The sequence below is a fragment of the Prionailurus viverrinus genome, chromosome A1 (assembly GCF_022837055.1).
Source record: "Prionailurus viverrinus isolate Anna chromosome A1, UM_Priviv_1.0, whole genome shotgun sequence".
Taxonomy (NCBI): Eukaryota; Metazoa; Chordata; class Mammalia; order Carnivora; family Felidae; genus Prionailurus; species Prionailurus viverrinus.
In genome coordinates, this window is record NC_062561.1 from 113,180,994 (window position 1) to 113,206,746 (window position 25,753).

The 25,753-nt window shown below is 53.7% G+C and overlaps 1 protein-coding gene across 2 annotated transcripts in view; it reads left to right on the plus strand.

Annotated features, from left to right (window-relative positions):
- The window catches only part of TGFBI (transforming growth factor beta induced), a 33,280-nt gene extending 10,718 nt beyond the window's left edge, over positions 1-22,562 (plus strand). Inside the window, exons 3-17 of one of the 2 annotated variants that reach the window (XM_047865405.1) lie at positions 4,765-4,829; positions 6,079-6,239; positions 6,576-6,740; positions 7,004-7,150; positions 9,169-9,310; positions 11,871-12,083; positions 12,929-13,066; positions 13,651-13,796; positions 14,755-14,891; positions 15,674-15,804; positions 18,227-18,351; positions 19,625-19,727; positions 20,306-20,385; positions 21,464-21,488; positions 21,911-22,562. In XM_047865405.1, the coding sequence (XP_047721361.1) occupies positions 4,765-4,829; positions 6,079-6,239; positions 6,576-6,740; positions 7,004-7,150; positions 9,169-9,310; positions 11,871-12,083; positions 12,929-13,066; positions 13,651-13,796; positions 14,755-14,891; positions 15,674-15,804; positions 18,227-18,351; positions 19,625-19,727; positions 20,306-20,385; positions 21,464-21,488; positions 21,911-21,951 (1,819 nt within the window). In that variant the 3' untranslated portion in view covers positions 21,952-22,562. Of the gene's footprint in view, positions 1-4,764; positions 4,830-6,078; positions 6,240-6,575; positions 6,741-7,003; positions 7,151-9,168; positions 9,311-11,870; positions 12,084-12,928; positions 13,067-13,650; positions 13,797-14,754; positions 14,892-15,673; positions 15,805-18,226; positions 18,356-19,624; positions 19,728-20,305; positions 20,386-21,463; positions 21,489-21,910 lie in introns of those variants that run through there. The other variant, XR_007153776.1, reaches the window with a different exon arrangement.
- Positions 22,563-25,753: the final 3,191 nt, after the last annotated feature.

Sequence of the window (25,753 nt, forward strand, 5' to 3'; positions counted from 1 at the left end):
CGGGGGAGGGACAACTGATGTCTAGACCATACTGGGCTGTGTTTGCTCTGTGATTCTGCTTGGAAATCATGACACATTGAGCAGTTTACCTTCTGTCTCGGGCTGTGTTCCTTGCTCCACCTACTTCCAGAGTCTGCTCAGTCCCTAGATGTTCACAGCCGTGATAGCCGGCCAGAAGTGTGCAGTGCACTTGGAGAGAGTGATTGTTTTAACTTATTATATTAACTGCTCAGAAAATGACTTTGGGGAGAGAAGTACCAATGCTTCTGTCTATCTGATCATGAGTAACTCTGGAGGGGAATGGCAGAGAGCCTCCCAAGTGTCTCTATTCTTAGACCTTGGACCGATGCTGCCTTTGCCTTCCTCCTTTATTTTTTTTTTTCTCAACGTTTTTTTATTTATTTTTGGGACAGAGAGAGACACAGCATGAACGGGGGAGGGGGGGGAGGGGCAGAGAGAGAGGGAGACACAGAATCAGAAATAGGCTCCAGGCTCCAAGCCATCAGCCCAGAGCCTGACGCGGGGCTCGAACTCACGGACCGCGAGATCGTGACCTGGCTGAAGTCGGACGCTTAACCGACTGCGCCACCCAGGTGCCCCTGCCTTCCTCCTTTAAATGCCCCTCTAAATTGGGCACCTTTCCTCACCTTCTTCCTCAAATTGTTCTTCTGACCAGGGAAGCTGGAAGGAGAATATTAGTGTCTCACGGTCCTAGAGGATATTCTTTTTCTGATCTCAGGTCTTTACTTACTGGACTGTGTTAGGTGAAGGAAAAGCCAGGAGCCTCTCTTGAGAACAGCTTTCGCTGATGAGATTTGATTCAGAGACCAGTAGATGGTCCTCCCTGCACAGGGAGGCCAAGAAACTAGGGAGACGCAGATAGAGGCCCCCACAGTGTCCGTCTTTCCTGTGTTCATCTTGGAGAGATGGCATCAGCTGCACGAGCCTGTGAGGGTCCCCAGCCACATCTTCCCACGTGTGTTCTCCCTGGGGCCAGAGACCAAGGAGGACGCACGCTGGGCTGACGACAGACACTGCTCGTCCAGGAGCTCGGTGGGCTGTATTCTCAGTCTGCAACTTCCAGCTGCCCTCTGCTTCTCTGGGGCCACACGGACCTGTCCTGGGAAGAGTTGGTATTGTGGGGTAGGGTTGGGAGTAGAGAAGTTGCCAGCCGAGGCAGTGTCTCGGCCCAGGAGGCTGTCAGGCTGGGGGTGAGGGGCATGGCCCGTGCCTGCGCACCTAGGGAGTGCCAAGGATGCCAGACTGTGGCAGCGGGAGTTGGGGGAGACCAGCAGGGCGAGAGGATGAGGAGAGAGCTTCCTGGCAGAGCCACACTCAATTAATCAGGAAAAAGCCTTCGGCTGGCGGACTGAGCTCTGCTGGGGGTGACCCACATCCAGCCGATGTGGGATGCAGGCGCAGAGAGCCCACGTAGCAAGGTACGGTGGGAAGGGTGCTGATGAGGGTAGGCTCTGGCCACATCAGAGAGAGCCCCTGGGTCCCCTTCATGTCAGATCGGTCTGCTTTCCCCCAATCTGTATGTTGCCAAAAGCAATGGAGAAGGGATTAGACTCCATAAAATCCCAGGGGAGTCCTAGGTCTGCTTCTATCCAGCTGTGATCTTTTTTTTGTTTTTAACATTTATTTATTTTTGAGAGAGAGAGAGCATATGTGCTAGTGGGGGAGGGGCAGAGAGAGATGGAAGGAGAGGATCCCAAGCAGGCTCCAGGCTCTCAGCACAGAGCCCAAGGTACGACTTGAATCCACAAACCGTGAGATCAGGACCTGAAGTGGAAACCTAGAGTCAGAAGCGTAACCTACCGAGCCACCCAAGCGCCCCCTAGCCAGCTGTGATCTTAAGACACCCTTTTGCCCCTGAACACCCTTGCAGCTCTCTGGTTCCATCCTAAGTATCCTTCTCCATGCTGACACTTTCCTGCTTAAGTAGGTCTTACCTCCCAGACGCTTAACCCCGCCTGTTTCTCCCCAATGCAACCCACTCCCCCCACACATGCCCGTGTATACGTGGCCACAGAAACTAGTGAGTGCACACTTGAGTTGCTTTTCTCTGTCCTCCGTGAAATCCTGGTGAGGCGCCTGAGCTGTGGAGCTCTCTCTTGTTTTTTTGAGATGGAACTCAAAAGGTTCCATCTGGATACCCTGAGAGAATCCATTGGTCAGCACAGCTGGGGGCTCCCGGGTGTGGAGTGTGCAGCACCCATGTGCACAGGGGCCCCCCAGGATGAGGAGAGCTTTGAGGAGAAGACCCATCCTCCAGCTGTGCTACTCTGATTTCATGGAGTGCCACCCAAGCACTTTTGGAAAGAAGCTAAGCTTTGGCGGACCTGACCGTAATCCCACCTCTCCAGCCCCAGCCACAGAGCCCTGGCGTTTATCAGAGGAGCCCTGGGATCCCGCGTATGGGTGTCCCGTGGACCTATGGGCCCAAGGCTTGGAGCTCTTCCCAGACTTATCTGGGAGAAGCCAGTGGACACTCTCCTTCAAAAGACAACTTCTCTGCCCCCTACAATACTCCCAGGGACTAGGACCATGAGTGTGAGATTGGAATGAACCTTGGATATCATCGAGTTTAACCTCACCCCGTTTCGTAGATGAGGCAACTGAGACCCCGAGAGAGAAGTGGACTTTCGAGGTCACAAGCCAGGTCTCCTAGCTCTAGTACTGTTTCCATGACACCACACTGCCTTTAGAATCAGTGGCATACCTTTGCACATCAGTCAAATCTTACTTTCGTTGCAGAAGATGACTTCAGTTTCCGAAAATAAAATTGTAGGTTGGTTGACATGAGTCCTGAGACTATTTAGCCCTTACAAGCAGAACTCTTATGGGTTTAGGGATAAGGGGTTAGAAGGGAGCAGGATGAGGGAAAGGCTGGAGAGGAGGAGGGTGGGGTGGGCAGGAGGATGGAGGGAGCCGGGCAAAGAGGAATATGCGTGGCTCGTCACTCCTTAGCCATTTCCCAGAGGACTGACTCATTTCTGGCAAAGCGATTTCTGTAGCTCCCTGGCTGCCTGAGAATCCTAGTCGGTCTGTCTCTGAAACACCCCCTGGACGACAGATGAACCTGGCTTCGTCTTCTCATGACTCACCAGGGCTTTCCTGAGCTGACTCCTGTTGAATTAATAAGAGCAGAATGTCCTGGGCTCATGGAGAGCAGCCTCCCCAACTCCCAAGCCCGCATTTCTCCCCCGTCTGCCCGCCTGTCTTTGAACGAGGTTATTGAACATCCTATGAGAGCCCCGTGGTGAGCACCTATGTGTCAAAACCCGAGTTCAAGTCTGAATTGTCTCCTGTCCCGAAGGGACAAGAAAGGAAGGGGCAGGGAATAGCTGCTCACATCTGGTTACAAGGCTGCCAGAGAGGACTGTGTTCACTGCCAGTGCAGGAGTGGTCTTCGAGAAAACTTGGGGATTTGATCAGAAGCAAGTCTTGCCTAGGTGTAAGCTTTTAGAACACTTACTTCCTTGTGATATTTCTTGGAATTCTCAGTCTTTTTGGTTCCCCAGAACATGCGGTTAGCTGAAGCTGTGTGTTTCAGACCTCCAGAAGACAGCAACTGTCCCATAATATACTGGCCAGAATTGGGAGAAGGGAAGTTTTTCTGCCAAATGATTTCAAAGTTTAAAAGTGTATACTGGCAGGGGCGCCTGGATGGCTCAGTCAATTGAGCATCTGACTCTTGATTTTGGCTCACGGTTGTGACACCTGCTGAGCATGGACCCTGCTTGGAATTCTTTCTCTCTCTTTCTGTCTTTGACCCTCCCCTGCTTGCTCTCTCTCTATCTTTCTCTATCTCCAAACAACAATAATAACAACAATAACACACACACACACACACACACATACACATACACACACACACACACACACACACACACACACACACACACACAAAACCCACAAATTGTATACTGCCAGTCTTGTTTTCATCCAGGTACCAAAGAACCTTGCAAACTGGTGATATCAATGATGTTGTCCTGGAAGGACGATAGGATGAATTGGTTGAGGGATGAGGGTGAGTGGGGGACACTTTGCTATGTAATCCTTTGTATATTTTCAATTTGAAACCATATAAATATGTTTATTGATTAAAATTTTGTTTTTATTTTAAAGAAATGAAAAAAAGAGCTTTGTTTTTACTTTAACTTTAAAAGTGTTAGAGTTTGATTGTAAAGACAGAAAAACTTGATGATCATCTATACACTGTCCTTCCGGGTCCTCTAATTGGAGAGCAAATGACTGTGAGAGATTGAATCCCATGACTGTTGGAAGATACACACGTACATTTTACAGATAAGGAAACGGAGTCAGGAGATGGGACTGGCAAGGGAGGTCCCAGTCGGTTAGTGGCAGACTCAGCCAGGACACGTTCGGGGCTCCCCTTCCTCCTCCCTGCTGTCCCAAGAATGCTGACGAGGGGGTTTGCCGTGAGTTATGCTGGAGATAAGTTCCTAGTGGGGCTCTTTTCTAATCCTGCTATTGAAAAGGCCACCACAGTCCCCTCTGGATTGCTGGAGGGATGGTGACCATTAGGAACATTCTACAAAGCTGAGGAAGAGTGACAAGGTCTTTGTTCCAAAAGGCACAAATAGGACTGAGAATGAATGATCTCCTCCAAGACGGTACAGTGTTGTACCATCGTTTCCCTTCCTCTGCCTGTGGACGCCCTTCCTGGAGTGAGGACTGATGACAGCCAGGAGAAGGGGAGCCCCGCCTTCCCCTCATGTGTGTGTTTCATTGCAGAGTCATCAGCTATGAGTGCTGCCCTGGGTACGAGAAGGTGCCAGGAGAGAAGGGCTGTCCTGCAGGTGAGTAAGCCAGGCCTGGCCCGTTGGTACAAATGGAGGGAGATGGGGAGGGAGGAACACCCATGTGAGAGGCAGCAGTGTCCACGGCGGAGGGGAGGGTGGCGCGGGTCTGACACACAAGGCTCCACGGACATGCCCCCCACGTGCTCTCTGGTTCTGGGCTCTGTGCGAGGGCCAGAGCATGGAAGCTGGGAACACGGAGCTTCCCGCCCTGCTCCTTCCTATGCAAGCTGACCTCCTCACGGGGCTAGTGGAACAGACTCCAATTCCAGCCTGCCTGTGCTGGCCTCCCAGCCATGGGCTGCTGGCCTTGTTGTCTCTGGCTAGGAGTGATTTCTGATCAGCTCTGCCAGAGAGCCAGGCTGGAGCACGAAGCCACCCCTCCTCCCTCTGTCAGAACTTGGCTCATCACAGTCCAACAAGAAGAGCAGTAGACCAGGCAAGATCACCCAGAAATGGCATAGGGAACCACCAATGGCCAAAGACTGTGTGGCCCCTGTCTTTTATCAGCTATCAGGCATATCCCCAGGGGCTGTGCAGAGTGGGAGTTTTAACTATGAAATACTTGCTGTTGATTCGTTGAGCATGTGAGACGGAGTTAAAAGGAAGGGGCACTTTGGTTGGTACCAAGGTCTCAAGGTCATGGTTGGCGTGGCGGGAGGCTCAGGTGGAAGGCAAGTGGGAAATAGCCAGTGGAGAAAGGAGAATGGCCTCAGAGAGGAGCTCAGCCTCTGAGCCTTCCCTCGCGCCCTTTGAAATGGACGGTGAGCTCACTGTGGGAGGGGAAGGCCCCTTGTGGGACATAACATTTTATTGCTTGTAAGTATACAAAGAACCTGGAAGGTCTGTAACGCTCTTTCATTTTAGTAGAGGCCATTAGGAACCCGGTTGGGACAACTAGATGAATCAGAAGGCCTGGTGTGTAAATAAGGATATCTATTTCCGATGTCCATTCCTGCCGGTACTCTCTAAATGTCTGGGAACAGAAGCTTCATCTTGCGTATGGCTAAAAGATGAAAAATTACCAATTAGTTGAGTCTGAGTAGGGAGGCGTTTGACCTACGGAGCTGCTGTAAGAAGCGTGTGACACACGTGACGACCTTGAGGCACATTGAGACAGTGGACGTGTCTGGGCTTTCCCGCACACTTGTCCCGCAGCTGTACCCACGCTCTCTGCAGCCCAGGGAGGGGGCCGTCTGCCTGGGGTGGGCCCCACAGCCTGTGCCTCCTCTGTCCTCTGCCCCCACAGCCCTACCTCTCTCAAACCTTTACGAGACCCTGGGAGTCGTCGGCTCGACCACCACCCAGCTGTACACAGACCGCACAGAGAAGCTGAGGCCCGAGATGGAAGGGCCAGGCAGCTTCACCATCTTCGCCCCCAGCAACGAGGCCTGGGCTTCCTTGCCAGCTGTGAGATGCCTGCCTTACTTCCCAGAGGGGGGTGCTTGTGGGCATGAAGGATGAGGCTCTTTAGTGCTTTCCCACTGTTTCAGGAAACATCTTCCTTGAGCCCTCAGAGAAAGCCAGGGAACCCGAGTTAGAATACACCTCACCAGGTTGCCTCCAGTGCCCCATCTGTCCAACTGAGCTCAGCAGACTGACTTTGGTGCTCACGGAGGAGAGGTCCTTGGCAGAATGGAGGCGTGGGGCCATTGGGGTTTCAGAAGCGCCTTTCCCAGGGTAACGAGAACCTCCCCCCTTGAACATGTGGTCTGCAGCTAAGTGCAACTCCGGCCTTCCTTCTAGGAAGTGCTGGACTCCCTGGTGAGCAACGTCAACATCGAGCTCCTCAATGCCCTTCGCTACCACATGGTGAACAGACGAGTCCTGACGGATGAGCTGAAACACGGCATGGCCCTCACCTCCATGTACCAGAATTCGGACATCCAGATCCACCACTATCCCAATGGGGTAGGGAGTCCCCAGCTACACTTCCCTGTGTCCACACCAAGCCTGCCCCTGGTCCGCATGTGGGGCTGGTTTCTGGGGTTTTGTCCTGCAGGTGAGATTGGCCGGAGGTAATCCCTGCCTCCTGCGCCTGCGTCTCCTCAGGCCCTCCTCAGGCCCTCAGGCGGGTGTGGAACCCACCTTCTGCACCATGTTTTCCCTTCCTGGGGCTTCAGGCCTGTGCCTCCGATGTGTCAACCACTCCTCCTCATTTCTTCTCTGGGCAGATCGTGACCGTCAACTGTGCTCGGCTGCTGAAAGCCGACCACCATGCAACCAATGGTGTGGTGCACCTCATCGATAAGGTCATCTCCACCGTCACCAACAACATTCAGCAGATCATCGAGATCGAGGACACCTTCGAGACCCTTCGGGTGAGGGACTGCCCTGGGAGGGGAGCCGACCTGGGGACACACCACCTCCCCAAAGGGCCTTCTTGTGTGGGAGAGGCAGAGGATGTCTCCATGTTCATGAGCATTTAGGGGACATGGTACAAGCTCCTCTAAGTGCCCACGAACAGGAAGGGTCCACTTACCAGACGCTCGGCTTGACCACAATGAAACATCATAATCCTCTGCTGGAAAAAAATGTCTCTGCCCGTCTTCTCCTTTGTCAAGCTTTCCTTTCGTGACTCCCCTGGAAAGTTCCGTGGTCTCCAGCTGCAGCGGGGCAGGTCGCTTGAGCCCGAGGCTGCCTGGGCGCGCACTGTGGGTTCCAGAGGGGAGAGGGCCCTTCCTCCCAAGCAGTGGCTCCCATACGTGGGACTAGAATGATGTCAGGCTGCCTGATCTTCTGGAACACATGTTCCTACCATGGGGCCCTGCTGCAGCCATACCCGTGTCTCCTTTGAACCCAGACCGGCAGTGAGGCCACCAATGTGGACATGGGAGGCTGGGTTTGACTTCTGGCCTGGCTTCTGACCTGGCCACCGAGTACTGTTCCTTCTGCCCTTCCCAGCAGGCATTTGTCTTACAACTGGAGTGGCAAGCAGGCATTGCTCTTGGCAGTGGCTGCTGAGAGGAAGTGAACACAGGCTGCCCCGTCAGGGGTTTTGCCCTGATTCAAGGAGAACTTCCTGACCACAAAGGACACCAAGGGGGGTGGGGTAGTTCCTCCCCTGGAGATCTCCAACACAGAGAGACAAACACCCTGGGGCTGGGCTGCCTCTGAGGTGGCCTCAGGAAGTAGCTCTGCAGGAGACTCTGCTCTCCAGACTTTCCCCCTGCTTTCCTTCTGGGTCACTCCAAGGGCAGGGGTCTGCAAGGGAATGATGTCCCTACAAAGTTGGGGGCACATCTTTTGATTAACCGTAGTTGACCCCTGAGTAACCTCCTCTTATTGTTTAGGTTTGGCAAATATTCCTTCTTTCCTTCTTCCTCTTTGGATCCCCCTAACGCCCATCCTTCCTCCCACTAACCCATACTTAGTAACACCTGCTACTTCCCAGGTATTGTTCCGTGTGCCAGGGGTATACAGGTGAACAAGATGGACCAATTTGTGTCCTCTGTGGCACTTCTTATTTTTTCCTGGGGAGACAGACAAGATGCACACGAGGTAGCCATGGATTGTGCTGGGCATTGTAAAGTCAGTGAGTAGGGAGCAGAGGAGGCCAGTTGACGCTGGATGGTCAGGGAAGGTCTCTCTGGAAGAGGTGACTTGAGCTGAGGACTAGAGGATGAGAACGGCCAGTTAAACAAAGCGCAGGGGCAAGAGCACAGTCAGCAGAGGGGAACAGGTCGAGCAAGGAGGAGGCCAGCAGGGCCGGAATGAAGAGAAGCATGCTGACAGAGCGTGAGGCGGGAGCAGCCGGGCCACCAGGGGAGCAGACCGGGCACAGGAGTGTGTCCTCATCCCGAGAGCACAGGGAGGCACTTGATGCTTTTGCGAGATATTCTGGCTGCTCTGTAGACGCGGGTGATGGGACCCTCCCACTCCTGGAGCTCACCCAGGTAGTATAGCTAGTAGTTCTTTATACAACGTGAGGACAGCAAGCCCTAAGAGTATGGCAACAGACCCCTTCTCAGGTGCGGAGTGGGGGTGGGCATGGGGTGATGGGGGGTTGGCTACCTAGAGAAATGACATTTCAGTCAAGTCCCAAAGAAGGAATAGGGGTCAGAGAAGCAAAGAAAGAAGGAAGGGCAAAAGGAATGGTGGGGCCAAAGCGTGGGGGTGGGAAGGACAAAGCCACGTGAAGTCACTGAGAGCTGGCCGGAGGGGTAGGAGCTCATCAAAGCTCAGAGAGGTAAGCTTTGGTTCGGCTCTCCATCTCGTCTTGGGCTTCTACACAAGCCTGAGGCCCTTTGAGGCAAGACTGGCGACACCGTGTGTGCCTCTTGCCTGTGGAGCATCCCAGAACCTTTAGGGAAACCTCCATCCTCTCCCCTCCCCATAGGCCGCCGTGGCTGCCTCTGGGCTCAACACACTGCTTGAAGGTGATGGCCAGTTCACGCTGTTGGCCCCGACCAATGAGGCCTTCGAGAAGATCCCTGCTGAAACCTTGAACCGGATCCTGGGTGACCCAGAGGCCCTGAGAGGTGAGCACCCCTCGGCTCCTGCTGCCCCCTCACCGGAGCAGCAAGACTGAGCCTAAGGCCTGCTCTTGTCCAAGACAGACATGTGGCCTGATGTTCTGTCACAGGACAGACATGCCACCTGACATCCTGTCTCATTGCTCCCAGCTGGCTCCATCTCTGCCGAAGCCAGAGCAGAGCCATGGTTGGAGGGGCGAATACAGAATCTAGCCACCTTTGTCTAATGACACAGTTGGGCTGAGGAGCAAGGCAGAGTTGGAGGTCCAAAGCAGGCCCTGGCCAGACTCAGAAAGAGCTAAAGGCCTGAATGATCAAAACCAGAGCAGGGCATCCAAGCAGGCAGCAGCTTGGAGGTGTGGGGAGGAGATGGCAGGTCCTGGCATCCTGGAAATGAACCCATCGTGCTGACCCTTGAATTCTTCCTATGTCTGGCCAGGGGCCTCATGGATAATCGAAAATTACAATTAAATTCAGTTACGGTCAACTTCATAGCAGAGTCCCTCAGTGCTTCCTCAGTGGGTTGCTTAGCTAGGGGTGCATTGATTATTGGAAAGACCATGCACGTGAGAGAAGGGAGGGGAGGGGAGACCTGGCCCTCCCTGCCCCCTGCCACTGCCCCCTTCAGCTCCACGAGTGCTGAGCCGCTCCTGCTGACCGCGAATCTCTTGCAGAGAGGAGTTGGTCCCAGGTCCCCTGTGGACCCCAACCCCACTTAGTCATCCCAGCTATAATCCAGGGGTGACATCATTTCTTTTGAATCTATTTAAACACACCTTTGAAATCTACAATCTACAATACCTACTGCATTTCAGACACTCTGTAAACGTAAAATGTTCTCCTTGCAGCCATGCAGGGATGGGCGAGGGCACATTTCTGAGAGCACAGATGGGGATCTGTTGTGTCCAGATGTTGTGGCGCCTCTGTGCCTGGCGTGTGGCAGGAACTGGGGCCACACAAGGGAACATGGTACAGACTTGCCTTCAAGGAAGTTTAAGCCTAGCTGGGCTTAAAGACAGGTCGTGGGTTCTGAAGACAGGCAGTGGTGACAGAGATGCCCCCACCCTCATGGGCACCTGCAGCTGGAGGCATCCCAAAGCTTCCTGGAGGAGCTGAGACTTGGGTCCATCTCAGCACACTGAACTTGCCATTCAGAGCTATGCTTCCCGTAACACCTGTTTTGTGCAGAGCACATTTGCATCTTTGTAGATATCAGAATTCCTGATGAGAAGAAAAAGACACTAATTTTTCCCTTTTGCACATCTGCCTTTTCCTGCTCAGTAACCCATTTGCTCTAAGCAAGAGCCCTCTGCACATGGTTCTGGATGGCGGGCTTGAAGGCGGAGGGACAGGAGTGCAGCCGGACAGGCTCTGTTGTTTCTAGTGGGTTGGCAGACAAGCGAGAGGCCCGGGCTGGCGTGCCTTGTTGGAAGACTGGCTTCCAGCCCTGGCCCTGCTCTCCCTCCCAGTGGCCCTAGTGGGTCACCCCACCCTGCCTTCAGTTTCCTTCCCTGAGAAGCTAAATCCCGAGGCCTCTTTCCCATAGCGACCCAGCTGTCCTTTCTCTCCCGCCGGCCGAAGGGCGTCAGCACTGGCTTTCAAGGCCCCCAAAGCCCCTGCAGCAGCCCTGTGACTCTGCAGGTCCTCAGGGCTTCCTCCTGTCCGTGACTGTGCGGTTTTGGTTCTCACACTCGGCACAGATTGAGACACGCCTCTGTGGCGAGAACATAAGGCAAAGGGCCCTGAGTAGCCATCTGGGAACTTGTTTTGCGTGGCTGGGGTCATGAGCCGCCCCCCCCCACTGCCCCTTGCAGCTTCCTCAGGGCCCCCAACTTCTGCCCTGTCCCTGAAGGGCTCCTGGACAAGTAAATAAAGGATTCTATTTATGATTTATGGGTGGGGTGAATGCAGTGGCAAAGACCGTGTCTTTTTGTTCACTATCCCCAGCCCCTAAGCAAGGTCCTGGCAACTAGCAGACCCTTGGGTAAAATGAACAAAAACAGATAAAATGAGCAAATACTCCCAGAACTCTCATTTGCTATAGTTTCCATCTTGGCCTCTCACATTTTACATTTTCTAAAGGTCTGTCAATAAAAAGTCCCAGGGTGAACTCACTTTGAGGTTCAGGTACTAGTAAGAGAATTCCCCTTAGATTCAGGTACAAATGAGCCAGTCATTAACACGTGTTGGGCATTCACTATTGCCCAGCACCGTGCTGGGTACTTCACGTTCAGAGCTCACACCGCCCCCAGGAGAGGAATGCCGAGCTCATCTCCCCTGAGGAGGAAACTGAGGCTCACAGAGGTTCAGTGACTTGCCTGGGGCCCCAACCGCTGGTGAGTGGCTGAGCTGGGATTCAGACTCAGGCAGTCTGCCCGCGGAGCTGGGCTCGACTCGGGGCAGCAGCAGGAGGAGGGGAGGACCCAGGCTTGTGTGGTGCCCCAGCCTCATCTGAAGGGCAGCGTCAGAGAGAATAGAATCGTTACAGCCATGGAGGCTGCGTGCTGGCCTCTGATATCAGCCTGGAGCCAGCACCGACTCGACCTGTGTCCTTTTCGACCCCCAGACCTGCTGAACAACCACATCCTGAAGTCAGCCATGTGTGCCGAAGCCATCGTCGCAGGGATGTCCGTGGAGACCCTGGAGGGCACTACGCTGGAGGTGGGCTGCAGCGGTGACATGCTCACCATCAATGGGAAGGCCATCATCTCCAACAAAGACATCCTGGCCACCAATGGTGTGATCCACTACATCGATGAGCTGCTCATCCCAGACTCAGGTGAGCCAGGCCTCCTAGGCTATGGTCCTTCCAGGCCTCCTGTCCCCTCTGGCATCCAGGGTGGAGACACTTGGGGAATGTAGGGATCTGGGGGGCCATTTCCTTGCCTGCACACAGCTCACAGCCTCTCAGGAGAAAGGGCCTGGGCCCCTGTTGGGTTGCAGCCGGGACTGAAGCATCTTGAGCTGCTGGCCTAGGAGTCCAGGCGTCTCCTTGGAGGCAGTGGAGGAAGCTCAAGGGAGGTTGGAGGGAGCTGGGGAGGGAGCCGCTCGATCACAGAAGAAGCCTTTCAGAAGATCTGCCTGCACAGAGGGCCATTTGCTGACCTCAGAGCATGTGCCTTCTCAATGATGCCCAAGCATCCCCGAGTCGCTGACCCTGGTAGAAATGACCGAATGGACTTTGGCTTGGGTTTCATTCAGCATGCTAGCTAGCCCCATTCTGGACTTCGAGGGAGGTCGGTTGCTCAGGAGTGAAGCAATTTCACAAGAAAAAAACCAAACCAGAAGAAGACTTTGTACGGGTGTGGTTGCTGGCATTATCTACTACTCAGAAGCCATGACACGGATGGCGCTGCCCTGCTGCAGGCATTAGCCGGTGCCCTGACCAAGGGTGGGGACAGAGGCCAGCCCCTGCTCGCCTGCACCTCCCCTCGCTCCCCTGCCCAGTGAGACCTGGGTGACCAGTGCCCTGATGACACGAGCCCGCTGCGCCCCAGCAGTGCCGAGAGGGCTGTTGACTCGCAGGATGACATTCCTGCTGGTGTGTGTCACGCTCTGGGGTGGACGGATGATAAATGAAAACAGCACTTCTAACTTTTGAACCTGCGTTCTCCTTCCTTGCAGCCAAGACGCTGTTTGAGTTGGCAGCAGAGTCGGACGTTTCCACAGCTGTTGACCTTTTCAGACAAGCTGGCCTCGGCACTCATCTCTCCGGAAACGAGCGGGTGACCCTCCTGGCCCCCCTGAATTCTGTGTTCAAAGGTAACATGGTGACAGCAGCCCCAGGAGTTTGTCTCTGGGGTAGCTCCCCCCCACCACCACTGTCACCTCTTGCAGCCTCCTCCCTGATTGCCAGCACCCTGCAGAATGTTAGCACTCCCACCCAGCTCAACAGAAACCTCGGAGGCTCTGGCACATCGTTTGGCAGAGCAGAGAATGCATTTTGGGGATCTGGTCCCCAGAATTCAAAAGTTCACATCTGGCCGGAGAGCAGAGCACTCTCATGCCTTTTTATGTACAGAATCAATCGCCCATGTGATCATCAGAAGGTCAGAGTGAGGATACAGCTGAGCTGTGGTCATGGGGAAGGCGGAGGAGGGGGCCAAATGGTGTCCATGCCTTCCCCTCCCTCCACGGGCAAATCTCCAAACACCCTCGATTATCTAGAGCTTTTTGTTTGGTTAATTTGCAGAAGATGGCAGATGTTAAGGAATTTGGCAGCCTTACTGCATTTCTCAATCTCCCGTTTCCAAACTTAAGGAGGGTTGGCCTTCTCACTACATTTGTCTCTCATTCTCTTCCTTTCTGGAGCATGCCTCTGGACCTACGCACACCTTCCCTTACAGATGGAACCCCTAACATTGATGCGCGCACAAAGAATTTGCTTCTCAATCACTTGATTAAAGAGCAGCTGGCCTCCAAGTATCTGTACCATGGACAGACCCTCAACACTCTAGGTGGCAAAAAACTGAGAGTTTTTATTTATCGCAATGTAAGTTCTGGTTCCCCAATTGTCCTCTTTCTTTGTCTCAGGTCTAAGAAATGGAAGCTGTATTAGTGGTAAAAGAACATATATGTCTATGTCTATGTCTATGTATGTGTGTATATACGTATATATTGTATATGTATGTGTGTATATATATACATACCTATTATATATATATACATATACACACATAAAATCTCAATAAACAGAAGCCTGCCTGAGTATGTGTGTGTGTGTGTGTGTGTGTGTGTGTGTGTATATATATACACTGATTTCTAATAAGGAAGGAAGGAATTTCTGGAAAGTATCTTATTTGAAAGGATCAAAATGGGAAACTGTAGAAGGATTAGAATCTCCTTTGGGAATAAACCACGCAGCGGTCTCAGCTGTCTGGGTAGGCAGCCGTCAGCCTCAAGCTCAGAGTGATGAACAGGGGAGGAGGAATGGAGGTTTTAAATCCTTGGCTTATGTGAACAGAAGCCCCCTTAACTGAATGAGCACAGCCCTTCCTGGTCCAAAAGGCTCTTTTCTCTCTTCTCCAGTCTCTTTTCTGTCTTCAAACCCAACAAAATATCAAACAGGAAGCACACCACAATGCAGTCCTTCCTTGGAACCATCCAGTACCATTGACTAAAGATGGTTGTCATCTGTTACATAGATGAGTCAATAGACTCGATCTGTTGATTTGACCACTGTTGATGGACACCACGTGTGATGGGATATTCTCATTAAGGGACCTCTCTATATCTTTATTGGGGCCCGATAGCCATTTTTCCTCAACACAGTTTTTATTTTTTCTCTTCTGGAGAAAACACAACATTTTATCCTAGTCTTAATGACCCACACCAGTGTATATCCATTGATCTTTGCAGATGAAGCCATCGGCAGGCACATGTCCTGACCAAATTATGAGGCCCCCATGTGGGAGGATAACGTGCCCTTTCTCTGCTCCTCTTTTGCACAGAGCCTGTGCATCGAGAACAGCTGCATTGCCGCCCATGACAAGAGGGGCAGGTATGGGACACTCTTCACCATGGACCGAATGCTAACCCCCCCAATGGGGACCGTCATGGATGTCCTAAAGGGGGACAATCGCTTCAGGTAACCAGCTTCTCCCAAGTGGTCATGCTGGGGCAGGACATTGGGTCTCAGCTATCTGTCAAGCTCCCCACTTCCTCGGGGATTCAGTTAACACTGACGGTGCACTGGTCACCTTCCAGGCTGGGGATCTGGGAAGGGTGAAGGTCAGACTGGAAGCTTATGTTGATAAAAAGGGTTATTTCTGGGAATGTAATCCTCACATCCTTGGGAACAGGGAGGGGGCGACATTTTTGTATTGAAGTCCGAGGAAGACATCAAATTCTCTTTTTAAAGTCCCAAGTGGAGAGCACCTGGTTTTGAGTGTGGGATGAATCTCGCTCTGAACGATATCCACTCGTGGCGCCTGGAGACCCCCAGCTGCTCCTTCTCAGGCTCCCTGTGTTGCTTTGCTTTCTTGCTCCTCTCTCTCCTTTTCTGACTTGCTCACTTACCACAGGGTGCTCTGACACCGGAGTCTGGGAGACCAGCCAGGCACTCCCCTGAATCGTATCCCCAGGGCCCGGTGGCTCGGCCAGTCTGTGGGTTGGCCATGCTGCCGGCCTCTCCCTTCCTCCTTCCCTCTCTGGCCTCTGACTTCCGGCCATTTGACTGAGCTTAGCATTTATGGAGAGAAGATGCAGACTGGAATCTTCCCTCTTTGTGTACGAGCCGGGAGTGAAAACCAGCCAGGGGTGTGAATTCCATTGCTGGGCCCCACCTACCCACAGTGGGGAGGCATTTGGGAAAGTGACCACCCCTCTCCCCACCACAGGCAGGTGACATTTTCTCTGCTGTCTCCACAGCATGCTGGTGGCCGCCATCCAGTCTGCAGGGCTGACAGAGATGCTCAACAGGGAAGGCGTCTACACGGTCTTTGCTCCTACAAATGAAGCCTTCCAGGCCATGCCACCAGGAGAGCTCAACAAACTCCTGGGTAAAGACCAAGTGAAGTACATTTCGCATGGTTTCTAAAGTGACCGTATCGGTCAGGGGACCCGCAGGAAACAGGTGGCACGTTACAGAGGGTTTCACTGGAAGGAACTTAATGAAGAGACTGTTTGTAAAACTATGGGCAGGAGGAAGGGACCAGCAAAGGGTGATGACACCCAGGCCTGGGGTTGGGGAGGAAGGTGGAGGAGGGGACAGGGAGAACCAGAGCTTCAGAGGAGGGACACAGGACAGCAGCCAGAGCCACACGCAGCTGCTGGCAGAACCAGGGCAAGGGGGCCAGGACTACCTTAGCCTCGTTCTCTTCCCGCATGCCCGTTGCCGTGGGCCTCCTATCAGCTGTGAGTTGGGGGGACACGGGGCAAAGGAGCCTTGACAATGTGCTTCACAGCCATCAGCCTCCCTGGGAACCATACAAGGCAGAGAAGAGTAGAAAGGCATTGAGTGGGTAACAGCCAGCCTGGTCACTGAGACATGTCTGCCACTGAGGACAGCGATAATGAAGCCATGTACCTTCACGAAACGTCCCTTGGGATAAAAGTTTACCAACAAGCTATTCCTGGCCCTGAGAAATTTAGTTGAGGATGTTTCAGAGGTAATTCTCACAGTTCAGAGCTTGGGCTCTGGGATTAACTCAAAGCTGCTTCCCATCCTTTCTCGGACATTCACCAGCTGAGTGACCTCTAGCAAGTTGCTTAACCTCTCTGAGTTTCAGTTTTCCCATTAGAAAAATGAGAGCACCTTGATGTGTGTTGTGCGGAATAAATGTGCTGCTGGGCGCTGGGCACGCGTCCTCCCTCGGTGATGGCTACGATGAGGAGGGGGTGGGGTGGGGGTGCAGTGTTGAGCTTGCCCTTGACACACACACCTCACAAAAAGGTGAGCCTGAGGAGGGAGGGTGGGGGGAAAGAGAGGGAGGAGGAGGAGGAGGAAGGACCTTGGCCAGACTTTGGGGCCCACATCATAGACACCTTCCTTCCTGCTCTGGAGCAGGAGAATAGGAAATTCAGGTTGCAGGCAGCCCCGAGCTGAACTTGTGTTCTGTTTAAGATTCTTTATTGCCTGGTAAACGCCTGTCTCTTTGATGCTGACGTATGTTCCCGAGAAGAGGGGAGAAGTTCCTTCTGAACATAAACTTGTTCCATCCTCTCTGTGTCCAGCAGGACTGCAATATTCCCCAGTGGCCTCGGGCCTGCTCGGCCTCCCTCGCGTGTTCGCTTGTGCAGGAGCAGGGACGGGGTGGGATGTTGGTGTGCCCAAGGCTGCCCATGCACACCTTCCGCCAGGTCTGCGGGCAGGAATAGCCCCCAGCCCTCCTGGGAGACAGAGACGGAAGGCCGTCCAGGTGTAAGAGGTCAATCCAGGTGTTAAATGTCTCGGAAGAAAGAAGCCTCTTGCACCCCCGGGGGCCGGCTGGGCGCAGCAGCTCCCGGCAGTATTTTCGTGGAATGGGAATCCGTGGCAGCCAGGCTGTGGGTGTTTGGAAATTACTTGGTACCTGGTGTCTCCATCCCACGGGCACTGATGTGGATTTGTCAGTAACCAAGTGAACTCTCCAAGATGCTTTAAAACTTCCCCCGTTCTCAGTTTCGAGATGCTGGAAATAGCCATCCACAGGCCCTGGGGAAATCTAGCCACTGGGCTGGGACTGTGAGTGTCGGGGCAGCCGTGATGGAGAGGAGAGGGCAGCTGGCAGCTTCAGGCATTGCCTCCCACACTTAATTTGGAAAATGCCTGTGCACCTTTATGAGCAATCGGATGCTCTCCCCAGTTGGTGGAGGAGCTGATGTGGGCTGGAAGGAATGTTGAGACGTGACGGGAGGGGCGCCGTGGAGGGAATGCCCCCCTCAGCCCTGACCTCATCGGCTCCACAGCCACCCCCCCTCAGACTGCAGCTGTTGACTCTTTTAAGTTCTCCCTTCAGGAAACAGCGGCCGCAGAATATGCATTTGAGGGCAGAACGTGTAAATATTTCACTACTGTGTTATAACCATCGGGAGCCATGCTGATGATGAAATGTCCCAGATGCCGGGGCTGGAAAGGTTCCTAGCTTTCCAAGCAAATATTTAGCTCATGGAAAAATGAGTCATACTCATAGAGGAGTATGGATTAACTCCTTCTCGGCATCACAGAGAGCTCTCGCTTAGCCCATCAGCCCCCTGACTGCCGAGGCAGATGCAGGGCCGCAGACATGGGCCTTTTTCCCCTGAGCCTTAGGCAGGTGCGGGGGGGGGGGGGGGGTCCAAGGGGTGAGCACGCGGCAGGTGCTCAAAGAGTGCTCGTTACCTGTTCAGGGAGTTCTCCATGTCAGGCATCACCGCTCGCATCCCCTCTGGGCCCTCCTTGACCACGCCAGTGACCAGCCTTGGAATGAACTCTGCTCTCCCTTCTTTCCCATGAACCTGCAGGCAATGCTAAAGAGCTTGCCAACATCCTGAAATACCACATTGGTGATGAGATCCTGGTCAGCGGAGGCATCGGATCCCTGGTGCGGCTGAAGTCTCTCCAGGGGGACAAGCTGGAAGTCAGCTCAGTGAGTGTGTTTCAGAACCAAACAGCCGGCCGGGCACCGTCACTGGGGTTCCAGGGCTTCTCTTGCCCCCGGGCCAGCCTTAGACACACACACAGTCTTGAAGATGCACCTTGAATATCTGAGTGCATTCTGTCCAAAGAAAGAAAAGAGAAAAGGGTTTTCAGGGAAATGAGGCGAGACTGTGGCGGCCCACAAATAAGAACTCGTGGATTTGCTCAGGAATCAAGCATCCGACTGGCATCTGGGAGAGGCCATTAGATCTTCCTCCCCTTAAAGAGACGATAGGCAATTACTTACGCGTCTTGAGGGATCAGTCCCCCTGGCCCCTTCCCGCCCCATCCCTTCCAGTCTGGGGCTCACTGAGCTGTACCACGTGCCAGACCATCCCAAGAGCCCTTTCCTTCAGATGCTTGGTCTGCAAGCTTTCCCTTGCTCTGCACTTTGATAACACATATTCTGCTCTGAAGCTGCCTCAGGGGGTTCTTACCCTGAAGAGAGAGAATAGATAGCTGGCCCCGCTCCGTGAAGCTGCCCGTGGCCTCCGTGGCTGCACCTGGCAAGGTCACTGGGCTTCCCCATGGAGGGACCACTCTTCCAGTATGTGGCTGGCTCGGCCTCTGCTGCCTGCTCCTCTCTCCCGACCTTCCACCATCCCTTTGCATATCACTTCCCCATGAGGAAGCATGGCAAGGGTAGGAATGTGATGACTAGTTGACTTCTGCAGGTCACCTGAGAATCTCCCAGCTCCTCGTTTGGGGTGTTGGGATGCCGTCACAGGCTTCTGTTCTTCCTTCCCCCTTGGGATGACACCTGAGGTTCAGGAAGGACAGAGAGAGACACCCGGGTGCGCTTCCTATGGGAGAGGTAAGGCACTGAGGATGAGTGGAAGGAAGGAGTCCTGCACCAGAACTGGAGGCCCAGCTTCTGTTCCCAGCCATCCCACCCGCTTAGCTTAAAGGAGGCACCTGGCCTCTCTTGAATCTCTGTTTCTCTTCTGCTAAGTGAGACGATGACATCTGTGTCTTTACCACATGTCGCTGTGAGGACCAAGTGACTAGCACGGAAGGGTGTTTTGTAAATTACACTGGGCTGAGGCACACAAGGGATCAGAAAGAGTCCGCCAGGCTGAAGGTGTGGCTGGCAGGGACCATTCCATTCACCAGGTGTCCCTCACACTTAGCACAGGCTCTGGCATCCAGAACTGCTCACTGAGCACTTGCTGAGAGTAAGATACATACGGTCTATGTTCAACAGTGGTCTCTTTTTCTCCCAGAAAAACAATGTAGTGAATGTCAATAAGGAGCCTGTTGCTGAAGTTGACATCATGGCCACAAATGGCGTGGTCTATGCCATCTCTAGTGTCCTGCAGCCTCCAGGTAAGGCCCTAAAGTATCCCATGGCCCCGCAGTCTGCGGCTGACTCTTCTCCACACAGCAGCTGGTACTCGACAGGAAAACTGTTCAAAGCAAAGATTAGTGTGCAACGTGCCCACAGAGGGTCCGTGGCCAGCATCACTGTGGCTGATCCAAAAGTGAATTAGGAACTGTTGGTTTCAAACGCGCTACCCCAGAAACTCAAGCCAGATTTCTTTTTGTTGAATTGCCTGGCTGTCTTCACCCCACTCAGACACAGACACAGACGCGGCTTTCTCACACGTGGATGCTGGGAACGTGGTTCCAAGCACGCTTCTTACATCTCGCCTCATGGGAGCTCTCTTTACCTCCAGCAAAGTTGAACTTGAGTCCAGCCTCTGCTGCACTGTGCATTCACCTTTCTTGGAGCTCTCTCCCCATGGGCCAGATTCCATCCACCCTCAGTTATGAAAAATTTTAAAGGAAAAATTCATTGGCGAATGTGAGGCAGGAAACCCAACAGTGCCCCTCAGTCACGGTCGCTATGAATGCCGTGCTAATAGTTTTGCTCTCACCAAAGTTGCCTTTTCTTTCATCGCCAGCCATCAGACCTCAGGAACGAGGGGATGAACTTGCAGACTCTGCACTTGAAATCTTCAAACAGGCGTCTGCATATTCCAGGGTAAGACGCGGCTAGGTTTGCCTGTGGCCTCAGCACCCTTGGTGCCTCTGCTTGGGCCCCTGGTGGGGGGGAGCTCTCTGGGTCCCTGTCTTCCTTGGCTGCCCTCCCAGGGCTCCCGTGAAACTTCTCCTCACTCCCATTCAGGAATCCTTAGCACTGGCCTGTGTGGCGTTCAGAGAAAAGAACGCAGGCAGCCCCTGTATCCTTTGTGGGCCAAAATCCAGGCCTATAAACCAAGGCCTCTGAACCTCATTCTATGGGGAAGCCTATAGAATTCTGGTGAAAACAGATAAAGCTCTAGAATCCATCTATCCAACTAGGGCAACCCATCCCAAATCAGCCTTACAGTGTGGCCTCTAAGTCACCCTCTGGTTTCCATGATGTGGCCCATCTTGGGTGATGCTGGGGCTCTTCAGGGTAGTGGTGAGGATTCTGGATACAGGGCAAGTGTGTGTGTGAAACCTCCCTTCCTTGCTCCAGCTTCTCTTTCCTCGCAGAGCCTCTGTGATTCTTCCTGGGCTTCTGTTCCTGCTCCCCAGCTTGCCCAGGGCCTCCTAGAAGCCCCACTCAGGCTTCTTTGCTGCTTCGAGTGAGGTGGAGCCCCTTGGGAATATGGGCACCTTACAGAAGACAAGAGGGTGCGGCTGGAGGTGGTTCTTACCCCAGAGACCCAGAGCTGGAATATGTCCTCTGCTTTTGGACAGAGAGGTCTCCTCAGTGCCACTTGAGAAGGGTTGTTGGCTCTGAGCTCCTACTCCTCAGGGCCACCCCCTGTGCCATCCCAGCTGTCCAGGCTCTAGGCTTTGGTCTCTGTGGAAGTCAGGTTTTGTGGTCTCCCAGGAATATCCACCTCAGACTCTAGTTGGTTGGGGCTTACACTTCACTTGGGGCTGCTGAGACTGACTGAGGGGCTCCCTGGGGCCCAGCAGCTACACATTCCCATTCCTCTCCCTCACCGCTGGCATTTTTTGTGAGTAGTGTGGCAGGGGGCAAAACCATCGCTGTGAACACATGCAGGGACAGCTTTCACTGGAAAACTTGACACTTTGTGCGTTTTTTTGTTTGTTTGTTTTTTCAGGCCGCCCGGACCTCTGTGAAACTAGGTAAGTCTGGCCTGGATTTGAAGTCCTTGTATACTAAATAGTTTGGGCCTTTCCCCCAAGCAGGCCCAAACGTGCCATCTGATGTATATAGATAAGAACATCATGGTGCAATAAAACCAGCCTGGCCTTTGGGGTCAGACGCAGAACACCCACTTCCCTTCTCCATAAGATGGAGATAATAAGAATACCAACATTTTAGGCTTGCTGCAAGTTTTTGGCTTTGGGAACCCAGCTGGAAGACAGAGAAAATCCCAGTTCAGAACATTGTTGAGTGAGACAGCAAGGCTCACCAACCAAAAAGCACCCGGGATGTGCGGGAGAGAGTGGCGGAAGGGGCCGCCGGCCATGCGTTTGTGACTCTGACGGTGTCTTGACAGACAGGGGCAGTTTGCACGTCTCACCTTGAAACTTCTCTCTTCCAGCTCCTGTCTATCAGCGGCTATTAGAGAGGATGAAGCATTAGTGCGGAAGATGTAGGAAGAACGCACTTCGGCAGCTCCCTGCCACTTTCTCTGAGTTTACCAAAGAGACTGAATGTTTTTGAAACCAAATATCACACACACTTCAGTGCATCTGGGCGGCACCATAATGAGATCTGAGCCCTGGGTGGGTGGAGGGAGGAGAGAAAGAGATGTCCTTTAAATTGTTTTCCCCCCACACGCGGCTGGTAACCTACTCCATGCAGAGACCTGGATGTCACTGCCTGAGAGTCACTTCCAAAAAGGCCCTGTCCCAAACGTGGAATTTCCTGCCCATGCCAAGTGCTCTGGAAAAGGGAGCTGAGGTTTTGTGGAGCTCACAAAACACGAATCACACGCTCCAGCATCCTGGTTGGGGGGGGAGTCCTGGCGTGGTCTCTGTAAAGCTCTTTAGCAACTGGAGAAATGGCATCATTATAAGCTATGAGCTGGAACTGCTCTGTCCAGCGCGTCTCGTGCCTGCACGTGGTTTGGACACTTCTTTGTGGCCCTGTCCAGGTAGGAAAGAGAGGGCAGGTGGAACACGCAGAGCCCAGGATTTCCCAGGTGTGGCAGAGCCATCGTGTGTTGGTGAAAATAAAACCAAAGGAACATGTGCCTGTGTGGACGGGACCTGTGTGCTGGTCTGGGTATTCACGAGGGATAGGTTTCTGTTTCTCGCGGTTCGCGGGTCCTTCTAACCGGGGCTCCACCAGCAAGCAGCTGCAGTAGCCCTGAAAGGAGGGCTGAGGGGACCGTTTGTGGGCCGTGCTGAGTCTTTGCTGAACTTTTTTCCTTTTCAGTCTCCACAGGCCCTGGGGGGCTGAGTCCTCAGTCTTCGCTTTCCTCCCCAAGTGCCCATCTCCCTTGCAGCCTCGTGAGCCCCGCCTTCGGGTTGGACTTTTGAATGCTCAGCGTTCTGCCCTGTGAAGAACTTACAGGCACAGTCCCATTATACAGATGAGGAGGCCAAGGTTCCGGAAAGGGAGAGCCACTGGCAACACAGAAAATAGCTGAGTTGGGACTGCCTCCCAAGCCTTCTGCCTCCCAGAGACAAGGCAGGGGAGCCGTTCAAGGTTTTCTAGACCCAGACCCCCTGTGCGGACCCACACACAAATTCCTGCCCCTGCTCCTTTTGTCTTCTCCGTTTTGAAATATCCTCAGCACAGATAGGCTAGTGCAACCGGGGCATCACCACTCCCTGCCTATGTGGCCTTCACCTCTCAGGGCCTCTGTTTCGTCATCTGTACCAGGGGGATGACCGTATCATCTCCTTCCTGGGTCCATCATGAGGAAGAGAGGAGATGATCCTGGTAAAATGCTTAGCACAGCATCAGGTATCCTTACTCCCGTCCTGGTGTCGGGGATTGCTCAGGATCAGTGCAGCTGAGAGCCCTTCTCTGGTTCTGTCTCGAAGGCAGCCCACTTACTCGGAGCAGGGGGTCAGTGCTGCCTCCCACACTCTGCCAGGGCTGTCTGGCTCCAGCAGGCGGAGCTCATTCCACTCCCAGGACCCCGAGACCCAAGGACGGTGCGTCCCTGGAGCCACTGCTGGCAATAGAGCCCCTGCCCCACAGCCTGGGGAAAGACAGACGTTACCTCTCACACCTTAAGGTCACTCATCCATCGCCCTGAGGCGCTTCTCAGTGGCTCCACAAATAGCTGTGTTAGGCTCTGTTTTCATGAAGCTTCCCTGCTCATGGGGAAGCGAATTGTGAATCTGCTAGTGGCACTACCCCCTGAGCTTCTGTGACAGATGACGGAGAATCTGAGGAAGTAGGGGTGGAGGAAGGGATGCCAGGGAGCTCCCGGAAGTGGGAGGAGTGAGAGCAGGTTCAGGAGCTAGCCTGGGGGCGAAGGGCTCTCGGGGAGAGGGTGCCCTGAAAGGTGACATTTAGCCCCTTCTGCGGGCTGGTGCTGTTCCCACAGCTCTGCCCTGCTCACCTGCCCCCAGGGGCTGCCGGTGATGGCTAGCTCTCGCAGAACATGCTGCAGCCATACCTCACTTAAGCACCCGAAATGCACACCCCAGACCCTCCAAGAAAACGCCAGAACCAAAGAAGTGGTTGGTGTAACTTTTAAAGATCCCTTAATTTAAAATAAAAATCAACACAAGTTCCTTAAAAATGCCCTGTGTCCCTGCGATCCCTGCCCTGCCTCCACCCCAGCCTCCCAACTAGGGGCTCCATTCTTTCAGCTGCCTGTGTCCTCCTTGTGACTGAGCATCACACACAGCCTGGCCCTGCCTTCCCCTCCTGGGCAAAGAGGGTCAAGCTCCCTTTTTTGGGTCCTCAACACCACGACCCCCGCCTGTGTTTTTCCTGGAGACGCTGGCTAAAGATTCGGTGCTCCCATCTGGGAATGGATGCCCAGGGCTGGGGGAGCAGCCCCTGGATGTTTGGGGGGTGGGCGGCTGCTGGAGGGAGGTGTATGCCTGCCCTGTATCCCCTTCCAACAGAAGGCCAGAGGCAGCCCAAGCCTGGGCCAGCCCTGACCACCGAGCCCCAGTGAGGAAAAGGAAGGAGAGGGAGAAGGGAAGGGCTCTGCTTGGCTCCCTTCTCTCTCTGCTTCAGCCACTGGGTGGCTGCCAGTGCCTCCGGGGTAGAGAGGACCACAGAGACCCTGAGCAGGGCCGTGCATTTCCCACACAGGGCCGCCTGGCTCTGGGGCCAGAGGAGGGAACCCTGCACTGGGCTATGCACTAAATGCCTTATCTTTCCTAGTCTTTACAGTCTTATAAAATAAGTGTGTATGAGTAGTTTTCATTTTACTGCTGTGGAAATGGGAGCTTAAAGAGGACGTCTGCCAGATGGCAGACCAGGCAGAGGCTGGAACATAAACCTGGCCCACATGGCTCCAGACCTCACGCTCTCAAGCACTCTGCCCTCTCGGCCCCACTCACGCCGGGGTGTCTGGCCAAGTAGGACATGGTTCTGGGGGGCTGGAAAGGGTGTGACGCCCCCACCCCTTCTGAGAAGCCCCAGAAAGCCTGGTCTCTGTTTGCACAACTTAGACCATAACTTGTTTCCGTGCTGCTGGTGGCCAGGAGGGGGTCAGCAACAGCTGCGGGTGCCGGGGCCACAGGGATGTCAGGAAAGAAGAGAGGAAGGGGATTTCGCATGCAGGGAAAATGCCTTTGTGCTTGAAGCCATATTCAGTGTCATGGTCTGAGAGGAGCTGCCTGGAATACTGTGCTCAGAAATCTTTCCAAAGCCAGGAGAGAAAGCCATGGAATGAGGGATGGGCCCAGTGCCCTTTCCAGACAAGTCAAATGAGGCCATCTCTGGCCATCCCAGGCTGGCGAGGACAGAAACGCATCCCCTCCGTGGGATCCTGTGGCCAAATGCCGGACTGAAGCAGTTTGGGGAAGTACACACACTCACAAATGCTCACACATTCGTATGCATGTGCTCTCACATGGTCACACGCATGCACACACTCATTCTCACATGGTCACACACCTGCACATACATGCACACTCACACACTCACACACTAACTCCCCCCCCCCCACACACACACACCCTTCTGCAGGCCTGAAAGGCCCCAGACAGACCCTGGGGTGCAGGTAACTGGCGGTGGCAAGGGGACTCTGGGACCTGGGAGAGGAAGGGGAGCAGCAGGGTCCCACTTTCCCCCCCAGGAACCTCTGGCTGTGGCCTCAGGCCTGTTGGCGGCAGGCTGCACACGTCTGAAGCCTGATGATCAGTTAAGTATTTTTTCACGTGTGTATCTTCTTTGGAGAAATATCTATTCAAGTCTGTGCCCATTTTTGAGTTAGGTTGTTGGCTTCGTGAATGTTATAGAA